This window comes from Chelonia mydas, chromosome 11, assembly GCF_015237465.2.
Source record: "Chelonia mydas isolate rCheMyd1 chromosome 11, rCheMyd1.pri.v2, whole genome shotgun sequence".
NCBI classification, from domain to species: domain Eukaryota; kingdom Metazoa; phylum Chordata; order Testudines; family Cheloniidae; genus Chelonia; species Chelonia mydas.
The window spans coordinates 38,099,039-38,114,701 of record NC_051251.2 but is presented as its reverse complement, the minus strand read 5'-3'; the positions used below and the strand labels follow the sequence as shown (position 1 = coordinate 38,114,701).

Here is a 15,663-nt window from a genome sequence, read left to right as displayed (position 1 = left end):
ACTACTCATGTGCTTACATTTATGCGTATGCAGAATCCTTCGATACCTTGCAGAATCAAGCCCATAATAAATATGAGAAAGTAGTTATCGCCTCACAGATATTCTGGGAGGAAAAAAGTGGCTACCTTAGTTAAATAAATAATTCATTTTGAATAATTTACTGAGCTCTAAAAAAAATAGCAGCTATTTCATAGATCCATAGATTCCAATGCCAGAAGGGACCATTGTGGTCATCTAGTCTGACCTCCTGTGTAACACGGGCCATAGAACTTCCCCGAAATAATTCATAGAGCAGATCTTTTAGAAAAACACCTAGTTTTGATTTAAAAATGGTCAGAGATGGAGAATCACTATGACCCTTGGTAAATTGTTTCCATGTTTAATTACTCTCGTCATTATGAATTTGTACCTTATTTCTAGTCTGAATTTGTCTAGCTTCCACTTCCAGCCATTAGCTTGTGTTATACTTTTCTCTGCTAGACTGAAGAGCCCATTATTAGGTGTTTGTTCTCCATTTAGAGAGTGTAATCAAGTCACCCCTTAACCTTCTCTTTGTTAAGCTAAATTGACTGAAAGAGCTCAATCACTACAAAGTAAGTTTTCTAATACTTTAATTCGTTATGGTGAAAAAAATTGTTTTGCTGATGAATTGACAAAATATTGTTTGGTACACGTTCAGTAAACTTTGTTTGTTGCCCCTCCTTTTACGAAAGTTAATTATGCATCAAAGTTTCAAATTCTCTGTTGTTCACAAAGATCTCAGGTTTCAAACATAATGTTGGTAGTTTCACAGAGCTGTATGACCAGACCCTCTGATCTGAATTTTTCAAGCTAGGCAGTTGCCTGGGAGCATGGGGAACTAAGGGCCTCATTCTGCAGTGGCTTAGGCATGTGCTTAACTTTACCCACTGTGAACTGGATCTGCAACCTGTATAGATTGTCGTATCTGAAATAAAGTAAATGGCGCTATGACAGCTGGGCCCAGCAAAGGATCTAGCCCACACTATGTATAGTTAAACATGTATATAATTCTTGCTGGATTTGGGTCCGAGTTTGGCAGCTTGGGTCAAAAGGAAAAATATATATTTTATCAGACGCAGCAATGCATGGCAAGGTGTGTGTGCATGCGCGCGTGCGTGCATGTGTGGGTGTGTGTTATCCTGGGTGCCTGCATGTGTTAGATACCTGTTAGTGCTCAGGTATTCACAACTATTTGAGAAATGTTTGTATCCAGCACTGCACTTTTGGAAGTGTATTATTGCTTCTATAAAAAAATTGTGTTTTATCTTCAAATGTCAGAAAATTTTAAAATTTAGTTATCCATTTTTAAGTCAAAAAAGACGTAAAATAATTTCTTTTGAAACATTCTCAGTCATCGAACAATGGATTTGTGTTTGCCCATCATCATAGTTCCTAATTGCCAAGAATTGTAAAATAAATGTATTTATTTAAACTGTTTTTTCAGTAGAGAAACAGTACTGAGTTCAAGAGTCTAATTTGATCCTAGCTGCTGTTTGAAAAAGATCATTGCCAGATCTCAGCTGGAAGCTACAGCTGAAATTTACCAAAAGTCTAATAATTCACCTGAAGGCTGCAGGCTGATGTATCAATTCACATAAGTGGCAGCTGAAATTCCAGGTGCAGCTGCAGGCTGAGTTCTGCAAATACTATATTTCATTTAGAGTCTGCAGCCCCAGCTGGGCAAAGGGACTCAGGATGATTATGGGACTATTGCCCCAATCCAGATCCCTGACCTCCAGGTGGGCCTGCTGGGCAGTCCACATTGCCATTGGTAGTTGCCATTGTCAGTCCTGACAGGACTGAGGCACCCAGGGTGCACATACAGAGTCTTTGGATCATGGACTCTTCTCTACAATATGCACTTCTCTCAGATCTAAATGTGTTAGCAAATTGCCTACATTTCCCTTATGTTCCTTGCTTACACCACCACTCTTCCTTATCACCCCATTTTGGTTCTGTCCCTTGGGCTTTGCCTACATTAGCATACTTTGTAGCTATAATTCTCCCTCCATGGCGGCAACAGTTGAGGCTGTAGTATAGACAGAGCTTAGGTAATTCCCACTTTGTTGTCCAACTCTGCTTGTAGAAAGGTTAGACGACATGGTGGAAAAATACCTGAGCCCTGCCTTCACTACAGTCTTTGCTGATGGACCTACATGGATGGAGAACTACCCGCGTCCTAATTTACTCAGGACTGGAAGACACAATGGTAAAAATGCTTGAGCCTCATCTACACTGGTACTTAAAATGCAGGTAGCAATGGTGCAAAAACACACACCCCGATTTTCCTCGTGAAGGCAAAACTTGCAGTCTGCCAGCACCCAGTTCTATTCCTTTTCCATTTTCTTCCTGACCCTTCCTGTCCTCATTTTGTGCCCCAGCTTCTGCTTGTTCGTCTACACACAACCCATCCCCCTTAATTACAATTTTTGAATAAAATAATTATAAATAACAAAAACAAACAAAGAACCCCCCCACCCCTCCACACCCACTCAACACACCACCAAGGTAGGTGCAGCACTGTCACAGCATTCTCACTATCCTCTGCTTATAACCCTTGACTCCCATTCACACTACTTATTCCCTATGTGTTTACCTTCCATTCCTTAGACCAGGGGTGGCCAACCTGAGCCTGAGAAGGAGCCAGAATTTACCAATGTGCATTGCCAAAGAGCCACAGTAATACGTCAGCAGCCCCCCAGCAGCTCCCCCGCAGCGCCTCCTGCCCACCAGCAGCCCCTCTGATCAGCGCCTCCCCCACCCTCCCCACACCTCCCGATCAGCTGTTTCGTGGCGTGCAAGAGGGTCTGGGGGGAGGAGTGAGGGCACGGCAGACTCAGAGGAGGGGAGCGGGAAGGGGTGGAGTGGGGGCAGGGCCTGTGGCAGAGCCAAGGGTTGAGCAGTGAGCACCCCCCAGCACACCAGAAAGTTGGCGCTTGTAGCCCCAGCCCCGGAGTCGGTGCCTATACAAGGAGCCGCATAGTCACTTCTGAAGAGCAGCATGCCTTAGACTGTAAACACTTCATAACAGTTATCTGTCTTATTATATGTCTGAGAGGTGCCTGGGTAACTTTAGTTGGATCAGTGAATACATATATAATAAGCATCTACCAAGCTCTTGAAGACTTGTGTTTTGTTTTTTTATTAAGGTGAAGTTACAATAAAATGTTAACACATGACATTGTACGTTACTTTTTACTTATACAGCGTCTGGTTAATATTCAAAGAACCTGGCTAAAGATTATGGCTTCCTAGCTTGTGAGCCTTCCTTCTCTGAGTGTGCTAAAAAGGGTGATCGAATTTCTAAATACCAGTCCTCTTTTTGGCTCTTCTCTTGTGTACGTACTTGGGTGTGCAAGCTTTTCCATTGAAGGACAGTCCATATTTCACTATATCACAATTCCACAGGAGAAGACACATTTTTCCAAGAATGTGCAATACAAAGTCTTGCGAACAATAAAAAAGAAATTAATTTATTGTTCTGTTTAAAATGTAGATCCTTTCCTGGAGCATCAAGTAAGCAGATGAGGTAATCTATAGGAAGCCAGCATTTTGTCCTAGAAGTCTAGTGTTTTCAAGGTGAAAAATGAGACTAGAAAACAGTACAAAAAATAATATTCTTTCTTGTTTTTCTCTTTGCCATAGACATAGTGACTTGAGGGAGGATTATTTGTATAGCAGTACTGTGGAGATATGCTACTTGGCTTAAGCAGGTACTACTCCATTGAAGGCAGAGAAGTTATGCCTGCTTATGACAACAGTAAATTTGACCCAGTATCCACACAGTTGTAGCCTTTGGCTTAAGCAGGTACCACTCCGTTGAAGGCGGAGAAGTTATGCATCAGTGCACCTGCGCAAATGTAGTGCTGTACTGTAGACTTGCCCTAAGTGTCATCTACAGAAAGATAGCAACTAGTGTTGGAGATTCCATAGGGTTTACACTCCTGGAGCAAGAGTGGGTAGGATCACTGGGATAAACTTAGTCAAGTTTCTTGACTTTATAACTGTTTTCAAAGTACAAATCTTAAAAAGTTATACTGGGGAAAAGACCTCAATTTTCTTTTATTGTGTTTAAACTGTATCAAAGATGTTTATCACAGACCTTCCTTGAGTTTTTCCTAATAAAGTGTTCATACTATAGTATGATTATATATAACCGTGGAAGATATAAACTCCAACCTTCTGTTCTATGCAGCACAATTTTATATCCTCCAGTTAGGATAGAGAGTAGTAATGTTTCTTTATATAATGTAGCTTTTATGATTTAGAATAATAATTTTGCCCCTCTTTTGTGTACTGCGCATATACGTATACATTCTACTAGCTGTGTTGGATATGCTTTTTCCTAAGCAAATTAGTATCATGTAAGGGAAGTGCTTGTGAAGAGGAAGAAATGTGATATTTTCTTTGTGACATTTCCCTCAACATTTTCTCACTTTTCTTATCTTTTTCCCCCAAGGGTGAAATCCACAGGGTGAAGTCAGATGGAACTAACAGGACAGTATTTGCTCCAGCAGCTGTGATTGGTGCGCCTATTGGCCTGGCTTTAGACTGGATATCTGCAAACTTGTATTATAGTAACCCTGGCACGCAGTCAGTTGAGGTACTTATTTGATAAATACCATTTAAAGGTGAAAGCCTGAATTTTTCTTTCAGAGGCCATACATACAGCTTCAAAGCAGCAAGTCATTCTGGGGAAATACACCTGAAAGCAGCTTTATTTTAAAACTGAGTATTAAGGACAAAAAACAGAAAAAAAATTAGAAAATTTAGTTGCCTAAAGAATCAAACTAAATAAATCGAACTCGAATCTGGACATATGTATGTAGCCAATGTGATTTTAAAAGCAACACTTCATAGGAGCATCCATTAACCTGTGCACAGATCTATTTTTTCTTCAAATCAGTAAGCTCTCCGATGTTGTTTGATGCTGATAAATCCTCAGAACACTAGAGTGGAATGCTGTATTACACTTCTGCATTAAAGTCTAAGCTCCAAATCCATGCCTATTGAAATTAGTGGGAGTTTTGCCATTGGCTGCAATGAAAGAAAGTTCAGGTCCCAGATGCTGTGGTATGGTTTGGTGTGTTGTGGCTCCCCAGAGACTAGCCATTTGAAAGTAGCTAAAGGATAAAAAGACAAGGGTTATTTAGGGTGGAAAGGAGAGGAGTAATAGGGATCTAATGTAATGGATGATGAGGGATTTCTCTGTCCCAGTATAATAAAAGGGGGCATGTGATTAAATTAAAAGGAAGCTAATTTTAAACAGGTTGAAAAGAAATATTTTGTAAAGCAGCATAAAATCAACCTGAACCTCACTTAACACCTCTAGTGTTATACTGAAGTATGGAAACAGTTTAGTAGGGATTTTAGTGATTTTTATGAGCAGGAATAATTTGCAGTTATGCTAGCTAAATTAAGTATCACAGGAAGTTTGTTGGAGAAGTACCTGTCAGAGGAGAGAACGCATTGGAGAAGTACAGAACTCAGTGCTTTTTCTTCATAGTGCTTGTGTTAGCTTTTTCTTCAGCTTGGACCTATGTGGGTTCAGGCTGTCCAGGTTTTAGTTTGAAATTATACTGTCAATTCCACATTGCATACCCTAATTGTGTTAAACATTTATGTAGGTACTGAAGCTACGTGGTGAAGTAATGTACAGAAAAACTCTGATTACCAATGATGGTACCCCTACTGGAGCTGGAGTGCCAATTGGTTTGGCTGTTGATCCAGCACGAGGGTGAGTTTCCAAAATAGTTTTTTCTTTACTTATACTTTATTTTCTAAGTTATATCAGCTTGGTATAGTAAATACTTTCTGAATTATTTTATTTCTCTCCTAATTTTTAGGGTTTGTATGATAGGTGGCGGTGATAATTTGTTGCAGGCATAAAATTGGCATACATAGAGTTTGTTTTTTAAAATTATATTTGGGTTGAATCAGTTAATCTTTTAAAACAATAGCTAGAACCTAATATACGATACGATCAATTACACGAACGCATAAATTGTTGCATAGTTGCAGATTATTTTTTAATTGTCACATAACTTGAATTCTGGAGCATGGCTTTCATTTAAAAAATTAAATCTCAAGCCAGTTTGACTGCAAAGAAAACCTTCAAAATGTCAACCCAGTGTAAAGTGATACAAGGATGACTATCTGGGGCCTAGTCTATAATGGGAAAAGACATCATGTTAGAAAACACGTTAACTCTCACATATTAACTACCATGATATTAACATGATTTTACCTCCCCCATCCAAAATGGCAACTCTCCATATTAATCCATATTATAAATATTAAGATAATGTCTTTGGGTAAAAGTTTATTCTTTTTTTTTTTTTTAACTGATCAAGCCTAGCAAAATACAAAAAACCCTCATAAACATTTAAAAATAAATTAGATTCTGGCTGGCTGGAAAATTTTTGACAAACATTTTTTCATCAGAATTTGCTGATTTGTCTAAATGGAAATGTTCTGCAGGACTGTGTGGATTTCACGAAAATTTTGCAGGAATCTAGGCAGGTTTTAGAGCTCCCAGACTTGTTGCTCTTAGCAGCCGGGACTCCTGGTAGGACTGGGTAGAGAATGGTAATTCCATGTTGTGAAGAACTTAGGATATGTCTACACTACACAGCTTTTAGCGACATGGCTATGTTGCTACAGCTGTGCCACTAAAAGTCACGCCGTGTAGTCACTATTTGTTGGCTTTCCTGCCGACAAAAAACTTCCACCACCAACAAGCAGGAGAGCGCACCTGTTGACAACGCACTGTTCACACTGGCACTTGTCGCAACAAAACTTTTTCTTTCGGGGGGGGAGAGGGGGCTTAACACCTCTGAAAGACAAAAGTTTTGTCGTTCAGTTGCCAGTGTAGACATAGCCTTAGACATTTTTGGTTTTCATTCCTAATCAGAACTAAACCCAATTTTGAAATCTCAGAATCCTCTGCAAAATGGAAATTAGCTCTGTTAGATTCTTAAAATTCAATGAGTTTTAGTAATTTAAGATGTTGTGAGTGGTTCAGGAAAGGAAATATTTTTTCTTAAACTGTCTTTAACATGACAATGTTCCGATAAATTGAGACATGTTTTTGGACCTGATTCAGCAGTCCATCCCTACTCAGAACATATTGAAGTATTTTGCTGGGTAGCACAGTAGACTTAAGCATATTCTTAAATGCTTTGGTGAACTGGGGCCTTAGAGTCTTACCTGCTTCTGTAATTGCTGCAATAACATTTGTTGCAGGAAACTGTATTGGACAGACCAGGGAACTGACAGCGGGGTCCCAGCAAAGATTGCCAGTGCAAACATGGATGGCTCAGATATAAAAACCCTCTTCACTGGTAACCTTGACCATATAGAGTTTATTACCATTGACATTAAGGAGCAGAAGTTGTACTGGGCCGTCACAAGCACGGGAGTGGTATGAATTTTTTATACTGTTGCTGTAGTATCTGTGTGCCCATTTCTGCAGCCGTAACGCGCATGAGTAGTTCACTTGTTTCACTGAGACTAATCATGTGACTAAAAGTTTCAGGCCAAACATGACGGATTCATACAGTATACAGTAGCTGCTGGACTGGAATGAATCTTGCTTTTTTGAATTTCAATGAGAGTTGAATGCCTAACTGCCTTTTGTGCCCCTCCCTCCATGGATACTGAAACAGCAGTTAGGTATGGGGATGACCCAGTAGTCTTGTTTACCAAATAAACTATTTATCCAGTGTCCTGTGGAAGAGTGTGCACTCACATGTTCCATAACATTAAAAAAGCCATAGTGTTTCCTCCAGTGATTTTTGACTACTGGACAATTGACCCCTCGAGGGCTCCTATATCCTGCTCATATATGCTGCTGTGGGTCAGGCAGAGTCCAGAGGAATCTCTCAGTGTGAGCAGGAACGTATCTTTCTGATTCATAACTATCATGGGTGTACCTGTGAGGTCCAGGAGGGCATTAGTTAGAACAGGCTTTCCATGAATGACATCAAAGTTTGCGAGAGAAAATGTGTGAACTATTCACTCCATTCTGCCGGTTTTATTGAACAGAGTGTATCCTTCTAGCACAGGGGTTTTTAAACTGGGGATTGGCACCCCTCAGGGGGTCGCGAGCTATCAGCCTCCACCCTAAACCCCGCTTTGCCTCCAACATTTATAATGGTGTTAAATATGTACAAAAGTGTTTTTAATTTCTAAGGGGGGGTGCACACAGAGGCTTGCTATGTAAAAGGGGTCACCAGTACAAAAGTTTGAGAACTACTGCAGGTAGTGGTGCCCACTTAAAAAAAAGAATAAAGTACATTAAAATACTTGTGTGTGTTAATGAGACATGTGTGAATAATATTTTTACTAACATTAACTTTGCTCTTATATAATTATACTTTTTTCTTTTCTCCAAAGAGGCTTTTATTTTAGATTGCCATTAGCTGTTTTGAAAAATGACAAGTTTGTTAAATTTTAATGGAAAGAAAAGAATAGTTCTAAAAAAAACCCAATTCTCGCCCCAAACCCAAGGAAAATGCATAGATTTCTGTTCACAGAGTTTATCAGCATGTATAAAATTCTAATTAAATTCTAACTGATCTCTTAGATTGAAAAAGGCAATGTGGATGGTACAAATCGTGTGACCCTGGTTCTTCATCTGTCTCACCCATGGGGAATCGCTGTCTATGATTCCTTTCTGTACTATACTGATCGAGATTATGAGGTCATTGAGCGGGTTGACAAGTCCACTGGAGCGAACAAAGTGGTGATGAGAGACAATGTTCCAAGACTGAAGTGCCTACGAGTGTATTATAGAGACAGTGAGTATTTGCTACAATTTAAAGAGGCAGAGTCAGGAAGCCTTAATTTTGAAAAATCTACCATCCTCAAAACAAGAATCCGAAACATTATTAAATTGCCAACAAGACGGCATGGCAAACCATAAATTAGTCAGGTGGTGGTTTGGGTTTCTCAGAGCATCTTTACACATCATGCAGGTGCATAGAAGTGTATAGCCGCATTCCTCAGCTCTACAGTATTTGTCTGCTCATTTCTGTTCAGTCAGATTACTGAAGTATACAAGAGTAATGCTCTACAAGAGCATTCCTTTGAAACCAAACTAAGTGGGTAGGGCTAATTTTAGTCTTGTCGGCTTTGATGATATGTTGATAAAACATGAACTTACTTATGGGATGCACAGTAGGATTTATATATGTCTTCATCACAACATTTTAATACTATTTTGTATTTGTAGTTCTGAGACTAATGTTATTGCATTTTCAAATATTTCTATAGTTCTCATGTAGGTATCTCTATTTTAAGAGTTTCAAAATATTTATTGGAGCTCAGAGGAGATGATCATAATGGTCCTTTCTGGCCTTAAAATGTATGAATGTAGTTTAGGGTTGTTTTTGTTAGTTTTTATTTCAGTATGATTTCTAGTAGTGCAGTATGGAATTCAAGTACATTAACTTTCACTGCTCTATACTTACACAGGCTGTGTTAACTTTTTCTGGGAGAGAAGGGAGTTCTCATTGATTGTAGAGATCGTTGTCACATGCATAGTTGAGATCTGAACTTCCACAATGTCCAAGGGTGTTATGCTCTAGTTTTGACATTGGGCTCCTTGCTAGTCAGTTTATTCATTTCTGTGCTCAAATGTCCTCAAGTAATTTGTAGAACTAGTTGATTAATTCACAGTGAATAATATTTTGCTGTGAATTTTAGCATCCTTTTCTACTTGCAAATTGTCCATGAGCAGTTTTCAGTTTTCTCTAGTGTGTTCCTTTTTCAAAATTATTCACCTAATAATTTCTGTGAATAAATCTCAGCATTTTATTAGATTATTTGGTATTGAAATGCCATCCATGTGGTTAATTTTCATAAGAAACATTGGTCAGATGATGGTGTCATTTTTTTCTGACTGAAAGAGCACAATTTATTGAAGTAAGTTTCTGTGAAAGTGTATTTCTGAGTTCAAAAATTCAGTTTCGCTGGATGTTCTAATATTCCTGTAAAATTCTCTGTTTTCATGAACATTCCTGGATATAACCTCATTTGCTTGAATATTCTCAGGAATAGAACACAAAGGGGTATGAATACTTGCAAAGCAAATTTTGTTTTTTTTATTTGAGGACAATCATCTGAGGCATTTCCCAGCTCTAATAATTAGTTGTGCGGTTATCCAGTTAGGATTTTGCTGTCTCATTTGTTTTTACAGTAAGTTTACAGCTGTAATTTTAACTGAATAATTAATTCTGGAATTTTATTAGCTAGTTTACTTCAAATTTATATGAGAGTCATATCTGATCCTGAAAAAATATGCTCTACTGAAGATCTCTTCATCTTAGGTGAGAGGAATCCGGGCGATTATTTTATTATTTATTTGCCACAGTTCAAAATTATTAAGATTCTTACTGTTGCTAGCTGCTTATTGTTGTTAGTCACTTTCCTGATAAGCTTGTGGTGTGTACACATTTTATTCTAGAACAACGAGAGTTTATAATGAACAGCTGCACTGTTGAGGTTTTACATGCATCTGTTTGTTTCCGACACAGATTCTGCTGGTTTGTCGAATGGCTGCAGTAACAATATTGGAGTTTGTCAGCAGCTTTGTCTGCCTGTGCCTGGTGGGCTATTTTCCTGTGCCTGTGCTACTGGCTTCCAGCTAAATCCTGATAACAGGACTTGTTCCCCATACAGTTCCTTTGTAATTGTTTCCATGCTGTCCGCAATTAAAGGATTTAGCTTAGAGACATCTGATCACTCTGAAGCCATGGTGCCGTTGGCAGGAAGAGGTATGTGAAGATAGTAGTAGATGAGAAAAATCTCTTTATGGCTAATGTTGTCATTTTCTGTTAAAGATTTGTAATGCTCTGGGGATTGCCTATCTGACATATGGTGTATTTAACAACGAGACTAATATACTGAATAATAATATTGCCTAGGCATCATGCCATGGAGGTAAGGAATGCATACAATTCAGTGGCATGTACTGATCTCCACATAAAGGCCTACATTTTCAGAAGACAACCTCTTTTTGCAGATGTAGTTTGTGAATTTAATTTTAGCACACTGTAATAATCAGACTTCATTAGTTTAATATTCTCATGCACTATTTTAAATATTGAACAACTGAGCCATAATATATACGATGCTCTGCACATTAACAGAGAAGCCAGTTATATGATCTTATCTGAATGTTTACATATAAAGAGTACCATGGCAATGTAAATTGACGGTAGATTTTATGCCATGAGATTGTAAACCTCAATTCACTTGTCCTTTGCAAATAACATAAACCACAAATTTTAAATAAAATACTTTATATTAAAAATAATTGATTGCTTTTTAAAAATGTTTCAGGACGAAATGCACTTCATGTGGATGTTCACATGCCTTCTGGTTTCATTTACTGGTGTGACTTCAGCAGCACTGTTTCTTCTCAGAATGCAATACGTAAAATTAAGCCGGATGGTTCTTATTTTAGAAACGTTATTACAAATGGAATAGGACGAAATGGAATCCGTGGCATTGCAATTGATTGGGTAGCAGGTAAGCAGAACTGCTGCATAGCTGAATTTATAATAAAAGTTTTTCTGTATATGTCGTAGGAATCTTTAGACTAATTAGTTTTATAGAAAAAGGAACTCATGGAAACATTTCAAAGGGAAAACGTGTGCTTTTAGGTAGTGCTGTATATGCAGAGTGGTTTTAAAATGAAAAAAATGTATGAAGGGAAGCAGTCCCATTGATTACAGTAGGAGTTGAATGAACAAAGTAGAGGACAGAATTTGGCTCTAAGCTGTAGACTTAAAACCATACTTTCCAATTAATATTGCAAGTTAAATCAAACAGCAAGTTATAATTAATGCAAATACCAACTTTTTAGAAAGCATTTATTCATTTAACACTAAACAGGAGATCATTGTCAAGTGCATACATTTGTTTTTGTTTCTTTGGTGTAATTTCTTCCAACTGTGTCTATGCTGCACCCGTCTTTTGGTGGTGTGTAGTGTACATACACATGGGTATAAATAGCAGTATAGATGGTGAGGCATGGCTTAGCTTAGTAGACTACAGACATGCCTGAAGGGTGTGGATATGTACCCGACTATTTACCCTACATGGCTCTGTACACATCCAAACCTGTGTCCCCATCTAAACTGCTGTTTTTAACAGCGTAGTGTCATGCTGCTGGAGTCTTTCCCTGCTCCAGAAAAGACTCCAGTTGTGTGGAAAGATTCTGCCAGCTCCCTCACCACTGCAGAAACTCTTCTCCACCACTGGGAAAGTCTCTGGCAGCTCCCATCCCTGCTGCAGGGAAAGACTCTGGCAGTGGGGAAAGGCTCTGGCAGGGGTGAAGCAGTGGGGAAAGGCTCTGCCAGTTCCCCGCTGCTGGAGCCCTTCTCCACAGAAGGGACTGACTCCAATAGTGGAGAATGGCTCTTGCAGGGGAAGGCTGCGGGGAAAGGCTCAGCCTTTCCTCACCTCAGTGAAAGGCTCCGTCAGCAGGGAGCTGCTGAAGCATTTCCCCTCTGCCTTCCCTCTCCCAGAGCCTGTCACTGGCATGTGTAGCTACACACCTCAGGGTGTGTGCTTTTCACTGTGGCATGCATTGCACATATACTACTTGCCGTCACCAGTGGTGTATGTATAGACATAGTGTCTTTAGTTTCAAATAAAATGCTAAGGAAAAAATGTTAATGTTGATTTGAAGCAATGTAATAAAATAAGACCTTTGAACTAAATAGATATTGTTACATGAAACCATGATGATGAGCTATATGAATGGGCCAAATTCTGTCTCAATTATGCCCATGCAGCCCACTGAAGTTAGTAAGGATGGATGAATGAATCCAGGGCAGAATTTGAATGATGTTATTTTGTGGTACTGTTTGTCTAATTCTTCACAGTTGAGCATCTATTTTTAAAGTTCTTTCTGAAGAAGCAAATGCCCTAACCAGATAAATACTTGGGTCTTTGCTTATCATAATTTTATGATTCATTTTTTGATCACCATTTGAAGGTACCAGCTTGTGTTTCTCTGGTTTTGAATTAAATTGTATTTTATCTTTTTTTTTTCCAAATACAGGAAACCTTTATTTTACAAACGCTTTCCTGACAGAGACTTTTGTAGAAGTTTTGCGTTTAAACACTACTTATCGACGTGTTCTCCTGAAAACCACAGTGGATATGCCAAGGCATATAGTAGTAGACCCAAAAAACAGATACCTCTTCTGGGCAGATTATGGACAGAATCCAAAGATTGAACGTGCGTTTCTTGACTGCACCAACAGAACAGTGCTTGTGTCTGAAGGCATTGTCACACCTCGTGGCTTGGCAGTAGATCACAGCAATGGCTATGTTTATTGGGTTGATGATTCTTTAGATATGATCGCAAGAATTCACCCTGATAGGGGTGAGGCAGAAATTGTTCGCTATGGTAGTCGCTACCCAACACCATATGGCATCACCATCTTTGAAAATTCTATGATCTGGGTGGACAGGAACCTGAAAAAAGTCTTCCAAGCCAGCAAAGAGCCAGGCAACACTGAGCAGCCAACAGTTATACGAGACAATATTAATTGGCTAAGAGATGTTACCATTTACGACAGCCGTTTTCAACCACGGTCTCCCCTCAGTATCAACAACAATCCTTGTTTGGAGAACAATGGAGGTTGTTCTCATTTGTGTTTTGCCTTGCCTGATCTGCAGACGCCTAAATGTGGGTGTGCCTTTGGCACACTAGGAAGTGATGGCAAGAGATGTTCCATTTCAACAGACGACTACTTGATTTTTGCCCTTGAGAATGCACTTAGAAGCATACAGCTCGATCCCGAGAATCACAGCCCCCCATTTCGCACAGTGAATGTGTTAAGAACTGCAGTGGCTCTAGATTTTGACAGCATGAACAACAGAATATATTTTACACAAAGTTCTCCAGCTGGAACAGGAAAAATCAGTTACATTAATATTTACTCAGGAACTGGCACTCCAACTATAGTTGCGTCAGGTAAATGCCATTAAACTTGATCTAAACTAACTGGATATTAACCAGATAGGATTATAGCACCTGATCATTAGTTAAATAGTTACAGTATGTTTATTCTAATGATCAAGACAGACTGTTGAGTTAAGATATTCTCTTGAAAGCTTCTGTTGACATTTCTGCTTAGTTTTTTCCCTCCTTTCAGGTTTTTACTCCATCTTTATCAGTACTCACACAAACTATGAAAGTATAAGACTAGTTAGTACTATTATTGTTTGTTTCCAGCAGTTCCCACAATGTAATGAGCACTGAACCAACATATGGGAAGGCATAGTCCCTGCCCCAAAGAACGTACAATATAAAAGGACAAAACAGACAGATGAAAGGTTAGCTGGATGTAACGTACAAGCAGAGTGTTCAAGGTGGTGTTTGGCCATGTCTTGATAATACAGTGTTGGGTACCACAATGTTCTGGGTTTTTAATTTTTTTTTAATTACTATAGAATATCTGCAGTTTCCTGTCACCCTTGGCATTACCAGTCATCTTGGGTTCTTGTAGGTGTCACCGGGGAAGTGGGTCTTCGACAGAGATTTCATGGTGGGAGGGGGATAGTGATCTTGCAGACCAGCTCAGAGAAGGCCTTCAGTGCATAGAGGATGGGGTGGAAGAAGACATGGAGAAGAGAAAAAGCTTGAAAAGAGCTACAGGGTGTTTTGAGAAAGCAGAGCTACTCATCATAATTGCTGAGTTACACTGGTTGTTCATACTGGGCCAAGTCCTTAGGGGGCTTTTCAGCGTAGCCCAGTGGTGGGGGTGAGGGTGGGGCTGCACCTCCCCTGGGAGAGCTCAAGGAGGGATTCTGTCTTGGAATCCTGCCTGTTGCTGTACCCATTCCAGGGGCACAACTTACTGCCCTGACTGCCTTGGTCCCACTCCAGGGTGGCTGCAGAGAGAAAGTAGGGCAATGTCTCTGCCTCTTCCCCACCTGTCTCTGCCTCCTTTGGAGCACTGTGCACTCCCAGAGTAGTAGTGTGGGAGGAGTCCCTGCACTTCCTGGGGGATAGAGACTGCAATTCCTCTTGCCCTTAAGTAGGCCACCCAAGTGTCTGAGAGAACCCACTCCCACTGCGTGCCCTTATAAGGGCCAGTTTCTTAGATTTTTATTTAGGCAAACACCCATTGATGTCAATGGAATCTTAACTGGATAAGTACCATAGGATTTGGCCCATTGTGATGGTGATGATTTGGTGAAGTGTATGGCAATGTTTCAGAAAGTTGTAATGAAGAGATGTTCTCCTTTCTTAAGGGTTGGGAACTCCAGATGGCATAGCCTTTGACTGGATCAGTAACAGAGTTTATTACAGTGACTATTTGAACCAGACTATCAGCTCAATGGCTGTGGATGGATCTAACCGCACAGTGGTTGCCCGTGTTCCACGCCCTAGAGCTATTGTACTAGATCCTTGCAGAGGGTATGTCTTTCTCTTTTTCTTCTAAAGTTTTCATTAAAATTGTATTTTTATATTAGGTGGGGCTGGTAGTGCTGCTGATCGTTAAGGATGCCCGACACTTCCCATTGTTAGACCCATTTGGCAGAGAGATCACCCTGCTCTCAGCAATGTGGGTTTTTTTGCTGTTCCTGTGAGGAAACTGCCCATATTTGGTCTTT

At 39.7% G+C, this 15,663-nt stretch overlaps 1 protein-coding gene across 3 annotated transcripts in view; it reads left to right on the top strand.

Moving 5' to 3' along the window:
• The window catches only part of LRP2 (LDL receptor related protein 2), a 182,220-nt gene that overhangs the window by 90,829 nt on the left and 75,728 nt on the right, over nt 1–15,663 (top strand). For all 3 annotated transcript variants that reach the window (XM_037912394.2, XM_043525116.1, XM_043525115.1), the window contains exons 33-40: nt 4,481–4,624; nt 5,649–5,758; nt 7,267–7,444; nt 8,609–8,822; nt 10,560–10,799; nt 11,368–11,556; nt 13,097–14,017; nt 15,301–15,466. In XM_037912394.2, the coding sequence (XP_037768322.1) occupies nt 4,481–4,624; nt 5,649–5,758; nt 7,267–7,444; nt 8,609–8,822; nt 10,560–10,799; nt 11,368–11,556; nt 13,097–14,017; nt 15,301–15,466 (2,162 nt within the window). The remainder of the gene's footprint in view (nt 1–4,480; nt 4,625–5,648; nt 5,759–7,266; nt 7,445–8,608; nt 8,823–10,559; nt 10,800–11,367; nt 11,557–13,096; nt 14,018–15,300; nt 15,467–15,663) is intronic.